The 13,702-nt window shown below is 41.6% G+C and overlaps 2 protein-coding genes across 2 annotated transcripts; both read left to right on the forward strand.

The window, feature by feature from the left end:
• The first annotated feature begins 1,633 nt into the window (after positions 1 to 1,633).
• Positions 1,634 to 3,421, forward strand: LOC140535856 (fish-egg lectin-like). Its single transcript, XM_072657388.1, has 5 exons — positions 1,634 to 1,721; positions 2,020 to 2,247; positions 2,361 to 2,551; positions 2,774 to 2,901; positions 3,058 to 3,421. The coding sequence occupies exons 1-5, from the start codon at positions 1,667 to 1,669 to the stop codon at positions 3,197 to 3,199; spliced, it is 744 nt and encodes a 247-aa protein (XP_072513489.1). The 5' UTR covers positions 1,634 to 1,666; the 3' UTR covers positions 3,200 to 3,421.
• A 7,184-nt stretch (positions 3,422 to 10,605) lies between these two features.
• LOC140535834 (fish-egg lectin-like) lies at positions 10,606 to 12,857 on the forward strand. Its single transcript, XM_072657359.1, has 5 exons — positions 10,606 to 10,706; positions 10,940 to 11,167; positions 11,269 to 11,459; positions 11,991 to 12,118; positions 12,502 to 12,857. The coding sequence occupies exons 1-5, from the start codon at positions 10,652 to 10,654 to the stop codon at positions 12,641 to 12,643; spliced, it is 744 nt and encodes a 247-aa protein (XP_072513460.1). The 5' UTR covers positions 10,606 to 10,651; the 3' UTR covers positions 12,644 to 12,857.
• Positions 12,858 to 13,702: the final 845 nt, after the last annotated feature.

A 13,702-nucleotide genomic window follows, 5' to 3' on the forward strand; every position in this document is an offset into this window, starting at 1 on the left:
ATCAACATCATGACCCTATTGGCACCATGCTGCCTAATAATGCCAGGCGTGGGCTAGAGGGGTGTAAAGCCCCCCAGCATTGAGCTGTGGAGCAGTGGAAGAACTGTGTTCTCTGGAATGATGGTGGAGGAGCTCCATCCAGTACTTTTGGGATGAGTTGGGAGGAGGCTGAGTGTTCATCACTGCCATCACTAATGCTCTTGTCGCTGAATGCAATCAAATCATCACAGCAGCACTTGATGTTCAGTGCTAGTCCAACAAAGCAGGATCAACTTATTTTAAAACCTTCAGTTTCAGAAGCAATGAATGAGCAGGTGTCCCAATACTTTTGTTTATATAGTCTACCTGGCACTTGGTTGAATGTATTGGTCTAAAACCTGGATTCATATCCTTCTTCACAGCTTTTCTGAAAGAAGAAACTTGCTGTTTAACAGTCTCCCCCTCAGTCTACTAAGACTGTGGAGCTGGAAATGGCAGAAGAAACAAGAGGCCTGCTGGTCATAACCTTCTTCCACCTGCTCTTCAGCCTTGGAGCACTTGGGGCACTGACTCAGTCGGATGACCTCTTTAACTTGACCAAAGGGTTATGGCTTAAAACCAGAGCTCTTCTGACCAACGTGACATGGTTGAAACATCTCCCAAGAGACAACCCCCCATCCAGCAAAGATGTAAACACAGTGTCCTGTTGGGTGGAGGATCAAGCAGATTCCCTGACCAATTAATGTTTGGAGACTTTTACCTGTTCTTCCTTACAAAGGGTTCTAGTTCTCTGAGGTTCTTTGGTTGTCTTGCTGCTCCACTTTAAGGTCTATCCACAGATTTTAGTATGTTATGCTTTAGTAATGTAATTTTTTGTGAGGATACAAAAATTGATTCTTCTAATGACTCTTCCATGAAGATCATATTAGAGCAGGTGTTGCTGCACAGTAGAACAGTGCAGCAGTTCTCTCTGAACATTTTATTGTCTTCTAGACATTAAGTTGACCTCCACCATTCCTGTTAATCACCTTTTTCCAATTACACTGTAAACTAGTGAACCCGCTACGTGAAAATGTTTTGCTTATATATCTTCTTATAGTCTTCTCCTGCTTTAGGTCATCTGTGATGTTAATGTTCAGAGTGCTCAGCAGCTGCTTAGAGGGGTCCATGGCTGCTAATCGTTGAGGCAAGGCTGGGGAGCTTTGAAATTTGTCCTAAGGATGACTGTGAACAAGCCATAACCCTCTGGTCAGAGATCTAAGACCTGACACTTACCCTACTGTGAAATAAAGTGACACTGGGGCATCGTAAGATTTTCTATTTCTTTGGAGTCAAAGACCAAAAATTAACTTTACTTTTTAATTAAAAGGTTGACATTGATTGACCTTTTAAATTGCTCTAATGCTTTCCTGTGTCCCCAGGTCTTTAGAGACGAGGTGGGTATAAGAAGAAGAGAGGACAATTCTGCATTCTGAGGGGAAAGTCCCTGAGTGAGGTTATGTTTGTATTCATAAACAGCAAACGTAACATTAACCACCCCCACTGACTGGCTTTTTCACTGGCTCTGACTCCACCCTGACACCTTCCCAACATTTTCAACATGTTCCTCCTTCATGAAGTGTATATAACCTGCCCCAGACTTGCTAAGGAAAAGCATGATGATGAACACTGACGCTAACTGAAGACCATGGACAGAGCAGTGGTCCTCTTTGTGCTCCTGAACATCTGGACAACCTGTCTGGGTGAGTGAGTATGAGGATGCTCAGTTTAGCCATCTAATCATCTAGACCTAGACCTATCTAGACCTTTATGGATATTTCTAGAAGGTAGACTCTCAAGCAGTGACACCAACACCTGTAGGTAGATGATTCTTTAAGTGTTTCCATTCTTATTGATTATATTCCTACATTCTTGAAAATTGAGTTCTTCAATGGTTCTATTTAGAACATCGCCAAAGAACCATTTGGATCCTGATTAAAAGCGTCTTCTGATTGGTGACAAGCCAGGTTTAACTGTGGTGTTACACTGTGATCCTCACAGCTCTAGAGTGTAGATTGGTTCCAGGCAGCCTGAAGCAGATTGACGCTGGGAACAGCCAAGTGTTTGGAGTCAACTCAAAAGATGAGATCTTCACCCTGTACAATAAGGACTGGGTGCAGGTTCCTGGATCTCTGAAGCACGTCAGTGTGGGACCTGCTGGCGTCTGGGGAGTCAATTCAGGCAATAACATCTTCAAACTTCACAAAGGAGATTGGACTGTTGTAAACGGTGAGCTGGTCTCTATGTCCCTGACAGATATTTAGCATATAATAAATGTAATATGTAGTTAACCTGTAAGGTGTTCATCTGTTTCTACCTTTTTGTCCATCTTCAATTCTAAGGTTTGCTGAAACAGGTTGACGCAGGAGGACAGGGCTCCCCAGCAGGGGTCAACATGAATGATGACATCTTCTGCCTGCCTAAGGGTCAAGGTGGTTCCTGGACGAATATCCCAGGAAAGCTGAAGTACTACAGCTGTGGGCCGTACAGCTGCTGGGGGGTGAACTCTGCAGACAACATCTTCATTATGAAGGTACGCTGAGTTCATATGCACCAGATTAGGCTTGGGGTGTAATTGTCTCAGTACTGTGGTTAACAACATCGCCCTCCCTCCGGCAGAGTGGGGTTAAATTCCCTGGTCAGGCAAGCCCACCAAGTAAAGAACCCTTTAAAGGTTTAAAGAAGCTTCACTTGATGTGCAGATGGTAAATTGGTTTGGTAAAGTTTTAGGAAGTCTCAATCTGCTGTATTTCAGGGCGTGACTTCAACTGCTTGTGCTGGCTCCTTAAGCTGGGAGCAGGTATCGGGATCTCTTTCCATGGTTGAAGTTTCAACTGATGGAAAAGTCTATGGGGTCAATTCCAATGGAGATGTTTTTGTCAGGTATGTTTGACTGAATATTTTTCATTGGGTTTGGTGAAAGAAAATGAAGGTAGTCGGTGTAATTCATAGGAAACAAGGCTTTGTATGAACAGTCATATCTTTGCTAGAAGATTTGTAAGACTCAGAATATGCCTTGATATGATTGGTTTCTTGCAGGGAAGATGTTTCTTTCAGCAACCCTACCGGCACTGGATGGTGCCAAGTCCCATACGCTAATAAAGTCAAGCACGTTTCCTACGATCTCGGCCACCTGTGGCTCATCGGCACAGACAACAGCATCATGGACTGCACTGAGTAAAGGCAGGGAGGTCTCCTCTACAGCCCCAAAGTGAGGTCCAGATCCGGCCTGTCTTACAGACTCAGAGGGAGAATCAGTAGACTCCTCAGTAGATCAGTAGAAGTTCCTGAAATGCTTTTCTAATTTACTTTACTCCTTTGCTGCTGAATTTAACTTGATTTTCAGCAGTGCTAGAAATGTAATTCATCTTTCTCTAAATTAAACTAAATTTGATTCTGGCAACATGTGTGTTTTTGTAATTGTCATAAACAATCAAGCAAACCAATGAACACAAATTTGTGGTTGAATAATTTTTTAAACACCTGAATTAGACATTTGTAAATGCATTATCTTTATTATTATTATTATTATTATTATTAAGAATTAAGATTTATTACGAATTAGATATTATTAAGAATGCAGATTTTGCACCTTTTCCCTTGTTTTTAGCACATCACTAGTGTACTCACACATTTCACAATGTACAACAATAGTTTTAAACTGAGTTTCTGTCTAAAAAAAGCTGCTAACCGTACAACCTCTGAACCAAGAACATGGTAAACTGATACATCATCGATTTGTAGATGTTGTGATGTAGAATCTTCAGGGCCTCTGTATGACCATAAAGTAATTGCAGACTGACACTTGAGAAGTGAGGGGATTTTCCCAGTGGTCCAGTCTTGTAAGGGCCAGCCCCAGAATAGTAAAACACTCAGCAAGTTAGCTTCTAGCCAGCACTTCCTAAATGTATCTAGTTAAAATTATCTAGCAAAGGTTCCAGTGCTTGTTAAAATGTATCCAGTACTTGGTAAAAGTATCTGGCATGCAGGCAGTTCGTATCTAGCCAGCACGTTTTTAAAAGTATCCAGCACTTGGTAAACAAATCTATCACTTGTTACTCATACTATTCCTCATTCTTGATGATTCTAGACTTCTATCTTCATGTAAAATTACTTTTAGTTTTGGTTGGACCTAAACAAATAGTTGGTTAAGCACCTTTTCATCCTTGTTTTAGAAACTGGAAACGGAAATCTACAATATTGCACATCCCTATACATTAAATACATTTCTCACAATGTACAGCAATATGTTTAAACTGAGTTTCTGTCTAAAACAAACTGGTAATCACGTGACCTCTGAACCAAGAACATGATACACAACTGATACATTATCTACTTGTACACTCTGTAGTTCTGCTGACAGTTGCACTGCCTCACAGCTCAATGCTGGGGGACCTTATACAACTGTAGCTCATTCTTGGATTTTGGCATGATGCCAATAAGTAATTTGCTTTAGAGAGTCCTATTCTATTGGCAAATATGCCACAAGTTGCTTGCATGAGATGGTAGATATGGTCCAACAGGGTTATAAGTTATTATAATGAGTGATGGTGAACCATAATAGTACATCGAGTGCAAGGGTGTTTATTTAGTGAAATGATGAAAATAAATAAAACAAAATAAAAAAAGAAGAAAGAAAATAAAATCTATTTACAGAAGATGTGTATAAAATGTGAGGAAGCAATGTTATCCCTCAAAATACACTAGCTTGACAATCAACCACCCATACACTCTCACTAAAGAGACCAGACTTTCACTGGTCTACCCAGCAACTCCAGTCTACCAGTCCTTCTTCTCTGCTGGGGGAGACAATTCTGACAATTACTTGATCAAGTAAATACAGAACCCAAGAAAAGCATGTTCAAAATGTTTACTTCAATGATAACAAGATAAAACTCAAATAATTTACAAGATTGAATTCAATAGAATATGAGCCCCATGAATTCCCATGAATGAATCACTCCAACAAAAGTCTACTGCGCATATCTTAACTTGCCCGGGTATATATAAGGTCTGTTTAATGTAAGTATTCTAACTTGTAAACATTTGAGAAGCATATAATGTACCTGCTGCACACTGTCACTGTCACATAAACACAGAGGGATGAACATTTGCAGAGATGGACTCAATGCAAGTAATTTATTAATAGAACACAGGAGAACATAAAAGGGTGAGCGTAGCAAAAATGCGGCAGCTAAAGGGCATAAACGTGAACACAGTGATCAACACTACCAGAACATGGCAAACAAGAGGGCAAAAACAAACAGACCTGAGACCGGGGGATTAGCTGGGGAACCAGCTACTTGGCAAGAGTGGATCGAGAGTCGTGGGTATCTTTCTGTGAAAAGCGAGCGAACCTGGAAACACTGGAAGCTCGAACCTTTGAGTAGAGTCGAGCCGAAGCTGGCCTAAACACTACATTATTACAGATGGGAACCTCTCAGGCTACCTCAAGTTTCCTTAACCATTTATCCATTTAATTCTCGGCGTGGAACACACACACGTTATATAGTTCAAACGACCAGAATGTAATTCTGCAAGACTGCATGATGTACTTTCCTTACATGATGCAGAGAAGCTGGTGCATGCATTCATAACATCAAGACTGGATTACTGTAATGTTTGTCTGGTTGGAAGTTCATGTAAATCATTAAAAAAAGCTCCAACTAGTTTAAAATGCAGCTGTTGAAGTGCTTACCAGAGCTAGAAAATGTGACCATATTAGTCCCATTCTCTCGTCCCTGCATTATACTCATTCTGATGTATAAGTCATTAAATGATTTGGTCGCACAATATCTTGGAAAACTTCTTAAACCAAGAATCAATGCTGGAATAAGCTTCCTACTGGTGTCCGGGACTCCTTTTTCCTCTTTTCGAGTCCCGGTTCCTCTTGACCTGAGGGAGGTTTTAATTGCCACTGTTGCCACTAGCTGCTCAAAAGAGGCTCGGACCCGGATCTCTGTAAAGCTGCTCTGGGACAACATTCATTGTGAAAAGTGTAACACATGACATTATGAACTAAACTAGCAAAATAAAAGAAACTATTAGCTGACATAATGCAGAGGGAATGTGTATGGACTTGAAAAAAATGAAAGTGACAAGGTTTAACTGGAAGGAACAAGGAAATGAGAAGATGGCTAATATGCCTAAGAACAACAGTCTGGGATTGGCGAACTACTGCAATCATCAAGATAAGACATAAACGCAAACACAGTCAGCTTGAGGAAGAAAAGCTCAAGATTACACACAAGATAAGAATGGAAAGTGAAAGAGCTGCAGAGCAAGAACATCATTCAGAAAACCCAGAACCTGCTAGAATGAGAGACACACTGTTCCTCTAGGTTTCAGTGCTATGGGTGTCATGATAAAATCCATAATTCATCAAAACATTACAAGTCAAGTCAAATTTATTTATGTACAGCTTTTTAAACTGTTGTCGTCACAAAGCAGCTTTACATAATTAGGAATTAATAAAAGACAGAAAAAAAAGAAATAACGTAAGACATGAAGGATCAAAGACCCCCAGTGAGAAGCCAACGGAGACAGTGGCAAGGAGAACCTCCCTCAGAGCTGGAAGAAGAAACATTGGGAGGAACCAAGACTCAAAAGGGGGACCCGACCCATCCTCCTCTGATCAGAACTATTTATTAATTATTGATAAAAGTTACCAAACCATCTAAACTGTTAAACTGCTCTGATCATAATCATGATATAATAATCGTGGTGTAGAAGAACTGTATATAGTCATGGCAGTGATGGTCAGAGTAATGAGAGGAATGATGGGTAATAGTGATGATATTAATAGTGGCAGATAGTTAAGAGTCCATTTAGGTTTGAACATGGTCATTACACAGGTAGCAGTGGTAGGAGGGTGTGCAGCTGGTCTGACATGGGTGGTGGTGGGTGGGCGGCCTGGTGCAGCTGGTCTGACGCAGGTAGAGGGGACCTCAGCGGTCAGTCTTCCAGCAGGTCAGGCTGGGTGGCCATTTACTGGGAGAAGGTAAAGAGAGAGAGATAAATAATGAATAGGATGTTTACCATAAAGGTATAATCTACACTACAATGTTTTTGGACACCCCTTCTAATGAATGCATTGAACTTCTTCAAGTTGCACCCATTGCTGACACAGATGTGCAAATGCACACCCATTATTGTATTGCCAATAGAACAGGACTCTCTGGAACAGATGAACATGAACCTGATGGCACCCCTACCTAATGCCTGGGGATAACTGTTCATGCGATCACATTTTCCTACAGCTCTCCTGGATTGCCCAGTGAGAGCAAAAGGAAAATGTAGTCTGTCATAACATCCTGGCATTTGGTAGTGGGACAAATTTGAAAATACCACCTAGTGATGAATGAATTATGGTCTTCCATTGAATTAATCTAGAGCTTTGTGGTCAGTCTCTAATATAAATGATCTGCCAAGCAGATAATATCAAAGACTTTCCAATGGCCATTTATTTACAAGAGCTTCCTTTTCCACAGTGGAATCTCGTCCCTCAGTACCTTGTAGTGAGACAGCTCCAATTACCATCAGCTGAAGCATCTATTTGCACTGTGGACAGCTTGGCAAAGTCTGGGCTAATTAGAACCGGTTTGGAACTCAAGGCACTGCGAAGGACCACTTTCAGTCATTGGTCACCTTCTTTCTTTTTAGACTTGAGGGTCAGTCCAGTCAGTTAGCTGTCTAGTGTGAGGTCAGGGACTATTTCTAATAGCTTCCACCTTGTCCACTTCTGGACGGATCAAGCTCTTTCTCACCTGATATCATAGGTACTATCTGACACCATTTACATTTGACAAGCCAGCATTTATAAATGCATTTAAGGACAGTGGCGAAATGCTGGAGGTGATCATCCCAGTCATTGCAAACTCTTAAACCACAATCCACTGAATACTGAAAGGTCACTGGAACGTCATGTAGTCCAAAAAGCATAACCGTGAAGTGAAAGAGGCCCAGAGGAGTGCGGAATGCTGTGTATTCCCAAAAGTATTTGCCTGCAAGACCTCCCAGTACCCTCCCAGCATGTGTCAAGGGTTGTTATAAATGGAGTGTGCCCAAGCCGTTCCTGTAGGGCATCTATTGAGGGAATATTGTAAGCATCAAACCTTATAATAGCATTGATCTTCCTAAAATCAATGCAAACCTTCAGTGACCCATAAGGCTTATGAACAGTCACTATTGGGCTACACCATTCACTATCTTAAGCAGTTTGAGCAATCTTTTTAAAACTCAATAGGGCCAGATTGGACTAATTTTAGGATGGATGGTATACTTTGCCATATTCGTGCACCTACACTACCGCTCAAAAGTTTGAAATTTCCTTGTTTTCAATGGAAACACACTTAAGATTATGAAATAAAGCAAATAAACAGGATATGCATACATTGTCAGAGTAAGAAATATTGATTTTAATGAAAATTATGACGGTGTACTTCACATTTTGCCTTCATTAAAGAAGCCACCTTTTGCAGCAGTTACAGCCTGGCAGACTCTAGGCATTCTAGCTGTCTTCCTCCGTACCAAATGGTCAAGCTGCTCCCACAACAGCTCAATAGGGCTCAGATCCGGAGACTGTGCTGGCCACTCTATTACAGTCAGAATTCCGGCTGACTCCTTATTTCTTAAATATTTCAGACACAATTTGGAGGTGTGTTTGGGGTCATTATCCTGTTGTAGGATGAAATTTGCCCCAATCAAGCGCTGTCCACAGGGTATGGAATGGCGTTGCTAAATCTTGTGGTAGTCTTGTTTCTTTAAGATCCTTTCCATCCTCTTCTGATTGCAGGACCAACAGAACAAGTTTTGGTTCTCTGTGCGTTCTCCTTCCATTCTCTCATGACGTTATAAGCACTTCATAGGTCACGGGCCCTTGCTTTTGCAGGACATCAAATGGCCCCTGCCACTTTGCAAGAAACTTGTTGGTGGAGGTAGGAAGTAGAAATTATCTTGCAAGCTTTCTGGTTCTGTTGGGCGTTCTCCAGGTGAAGCCAGGCCTGCTCTCCATACGACTCCAGGTGATGTCTCATCTGCAAGACAACGTTAAAATGGCTTTCTCTTTACCAGCTTCTGGCTTGTCCTCTCACTGGTGGTACAAGAAATCAAGGGGTCTCTGAATGGATCACTCATAAAGGAGCTCAAATGGTGAGAACCCACCTGAAGCTTCAGGAACCTCATGATATGCAAAGAGTAGGAAGGACAACCACTTGTTCCAGTTTGTGGGCAAATTCCAGTGATTCCCAGATGCTGCTGAAAGGTAGAATTTTGACAAGCTTGACAAGCTGGTGTATGTGCACACTTTGGAGTCATCTGGGCTCCTTTCTTTTTAATCTAAGCACAGTTTATGTTTTAGGGTGTTTACAATAATCTTGGCCAGAAAGCGTATGAGGTGTATCAGGAACTGGAACGCAGGTACATCCATCTCAGAAGACAGATAAATATCCAGCATCTCCTGGGTTCCAGTATGCAAAGTTAGCACTGTCTTAGAAACAAATATTGATTCTGCAGTGCAAATAAGAAACAAGGAAATGAGAAGATGGCTAATATGCCTAAGACAATCTGGGATTGGGGAACTACTGCAATCATCAAGATAAGACATAAATGCAAACACAGTCAGCTTGAGGAAGAAGAGCCTCCAGGTTTCCATGCTATGGTTGTCAAAGCCATAATTCATCAAAACATTATATTAATAATGAATAGGATTTTTCCCTACACTACATGTCAAAATATTTGTGGACACCCCTTCTAATGAATGCATTGACACATATGTGCAAATGCACACACTAGAATAGGACTCTCTGGAACAGATAAACATGAACCTGATGGCACCATGCTGCCTAATGATGTGGAACTGTGTAATATATGAGCAGATGTCCTCATTCTTTTGTCCATATAGTCGACCTGGCTCTTGGTTCCATATACTGATCTAAACACTGATTCATAGCCTTCTTCACATCTTCACTTGCTGGTTTCATGGTTTAATATGAAGCTCTTCCAGAAAACCAAAGTTAACATAACATCTCTCAAGAGACAACCCCCCTATCCAGCAAAGATGTAAGCATGGTGTCCTTTTGGGACGAGGATATAGTAACTTCCCATACCAATTAGTCCACTGTGGATTTGGGATTTTGAAGCTCAGGCCTACAGGACATGTTTCTAAAATGCATCAGGCTTCTTAAGATTCCTCCTTCTGTTGCTTTTGTAATTCTACAGATTTACTAACTAAATATTTGACCCTTCTGTAAAATAGAGACACCTAGGCATCCTAAGATTCTCTATTTCTTTGGGCTTGGAGACCTAAAATAACTTTAATTGAAACTCTATGTTTCTCTAATGCTTTCCTGTGTTCCCTGTTCTTTAGAGAAGGGGTGGGTATAGGAAGAAGAGAGGGCAATTCTGCATTCTGTAAGAAGAAAAAGTCCCTGAGTGAGGTTATGTTTGTATTCTTTAAAGGCAAACTTCCCCCCACTGGCTGGCCTTCACTGGCTCTGACTCCACCCTGACACCTTCTCAACGTTTTCACCTGACTCTGTTCCTCCTTCTTGAAGTGTATATAACCTGCCCCAGACTGGCTAAGGGTCAACATTGCAGTTTTCATCAAGACCAACACTAATACTAACTGAAGACCATGGACAGAGCAGTGGTCCTCTTTGTGCTCCTGAACATCTGGACGACCTGTCTGGGTGAGTGAGGATGAGGATGCTCAGTTTAGCCATCTAGACCTAGACCTAGACCTATCTAGACCTTTATGGATATTTCTAGAATTTCTAATGTGTCTACCTCTCTTAAGGTAGACACATTAAGGCATATGGTTCCTAAAGTGGAGGATGGTTATACCTCTATACCTACTTACTGTTTTCATTACTTAAGAGCTTTTTCTGATTGGTGGAAAACTGTATCTGTGTGATCCTCACAGCTCTAGAGTGTAGCGTTGTTCCAGGCAGCCTGAAGCAGATTGACGCTGGGAGTGGTCAGGTGTTTGGAGTCAGCTCGAAAGATGAGATCTTCACCCTGTACAGTGGAGCTTGGATGCAGGTTCCTGGATCTCTGAAGCACGTCAGTGTGGGACCTGCTGGCATCTGGGGAGTCAATTCAGGCAATTACATCTTCAAGCTTCAGGGAGGAGACTGGACTGTTGTTTATGGTGAGCTGATCTTTGTGCACATCTAATAAATGTAATATATCGTGTTACACTGTTAAGGGTTCCTGTTGATCTGTTTCTACCTCTTTGTCTTCAATTCTAAGGTATGCTGAAACAGGTTGACGCAGGAGGACTGGGCTCCCCAGCAGGGGTCAACATGAATGATGACATCTTCTGCCTGCCTAAGGGTCAAGGTGGTTCCTGGACGAATATCCCAGGAAAGCTGAAGTACTACAGCTGTGGGCCGTACAGCTGCTGGGGGGTGAACTCTGCAGACAACATCTTCATTATGAAGGTACGCTGAGTTCATATGCACCAGATTAGGCTTGGGGTGTAATTGTCTCAGTACTGTGGTTGACAACATCGCCTTCCCTCCGGCAAAGTGGGGTTCAATTCCCTAGTCAGGCAAGCCCACCACTCTACACCAGTAAGAGTCCTTTGGCAAGGCTAAGGCAAGGCTAAGGCCAAGGCTAAATCCATATTCTCCTACACTCTTAAAAATAAAGGTGTTGCTATGGGTTCTTTGAGTGACGTGAAAAACCCTTCACCAATTTGAAGATTCTCCACATCAAACACAGCTCTTTCTGGAACCAAAAGTGGTTCTTCTAAATAAAAATATCATCCAAATGTCATAATTGTAAAAGTATCACTCCTACACTCAAGTGGTGGTGAACACAATGATGTTGAACTGGACAGTGGTGCATCTACTCTATAGTTTGAAACATCTTGTTAAATCCTTATTCAAGGTAAATCCACTTCAAAAAACACTTTGATGTAGGGTAAATCTACTCAAAGTTTTAGGAAGTCTGAATCTGCTGTATTTCAGGGCGTGACTCCAACAGCATGTGCCGGCTCCTTAAGCTGGGAGCTGATATCTGGAGGTCTTTCCATGATTGAAGTGTCAACTGATGGAAAAGTCTATGGGGTGAATTTCAAAGGAGAGATGTTTGCCAGGTACCTTTTTATGATATATTTTTCATTGGGTTTCGTGGGAAAAGGGTGATCAGTGTAGTCAAGTCAAGTGGGTTTATTGTCATTTCAACTACATACAGAGTACACAGTGAAACGAAACAACGTTCCTCCCGGACCATGGTGCAACATAGACAGTGCATACAAGACACAAGTGCAACACAAACAAACAAGTGCGGACAGACAACACAGTACAGACAGAGGATAATAAATAATGACTGTAGTGTGCAAGTTGTGCAATGTGCGATTCATAGAAAAAAGATTTGTAAGACTTCAGAATATGTATAGACTGTGAGGCCACGGTCTGATCGACCTTATATGTAATGACAATAAAAGCCTCTTGATTTGACTCGATTGGTATCTTGCAGGGATGGTGTGTCTCCCAGCAGCCCTGCTGGTACTGGGTGGCGCCATATCCCGTTTGACCAGAAAGTCAAGCACGTTTCCTATGATCTCGGCCACCTGTGGCTCATCGGCACAGATAACAGCATCATGGACTGCACTGAGTAAAGGCAGGGAGGTCTCCTCTACAGCCCCAAAGTGAGGTCCAGATCCGGCCTGTCTTACAGACTCAGAGGGAAAATCAGTAGACTATTCTGTTGTAGAGATTCCTAAAAATTCTCTAAAATCATCTTTCCTTTCCACCTTTGCTGCTGTAATTAACTCTGTATTTCCAGCAAACGTAATTCATCTTTCTCTTGATTAAAAGAAATGAATCTGGCAACATGTGTTGTGTGTTTTTTAAATTATCACAAACTTAGTAACACTTAACACTTAAATTGATAAAATGAGAGGTCTAAAGAGGAGAGATCCTCCTCTTTGTCCAATAAAGCCTTATTTGGCATCACTAAATGCATTACAATTGGCCCAGATCCTGCTGAAGAAGGGACAAAGGAGGAAGAGATGGGACATGGCTTCTAAAACAGCATAGGAGGAGTGTAAGTAGAGGTCTATTAAACACGGATGGAGGCTGGTGATTGGCTGCATTAGTCTCCTGATAGATCTTTTTGCTGGAGCTTTCATTGCTATGAAATGCAGTAAATCTGTTTCTTGATTAAAATAAATATGATTCACTTTTATATGATTCATGTGTCGTGTGTTTTTAATTGTCACAAACAACCAAAACAAATCCATTAATACTTTCATTATAACATTTTTATTTGTTCAGTATTAGAATTAGAACTTTCTAAATGCTTTAAGTTTCATTCATAACTGAAGATCTATGAATAATTACGCTAATAATACATGACACATTTTGTTACCACCCTGTTATGCACATTACTGTAACATAGGGGTTGAGACAGGCTGCATGTGCAGACGGACTTTATTAGGGCTACAGCAATACTCGCTCTCAGGACAGGCAGAGGTCAGGAAGCAAGCAAGCATGTACAACACAGGTGAACCTATAATCCAGGTTGCAAAAGAAAGCAGAAGGTCAAACCCAGAAGAAACAACAATTCACCACAAGCACGTCCAAGACTGGTCGAGTCACATTGACCTCACCAAGAACCGTCCAACCTGAGGAGCTTAGGAGGAGTCCTAATCAGTCCTATCATGAACAGCACCTGT

This window comes from Salminus brasiliensis, chromosome 15 (genome assembly GCF_030463535.1).
Source record: "Salminus brasiliensis chromosome 15, fSalBra1.hap2, whole genome shotgun sequence".
NCBI lineage: Eukaryota > Metazoa > Chordata > Actinopteri > Characiformes > Bryconidae > Salminus > Salminus brasiliensis.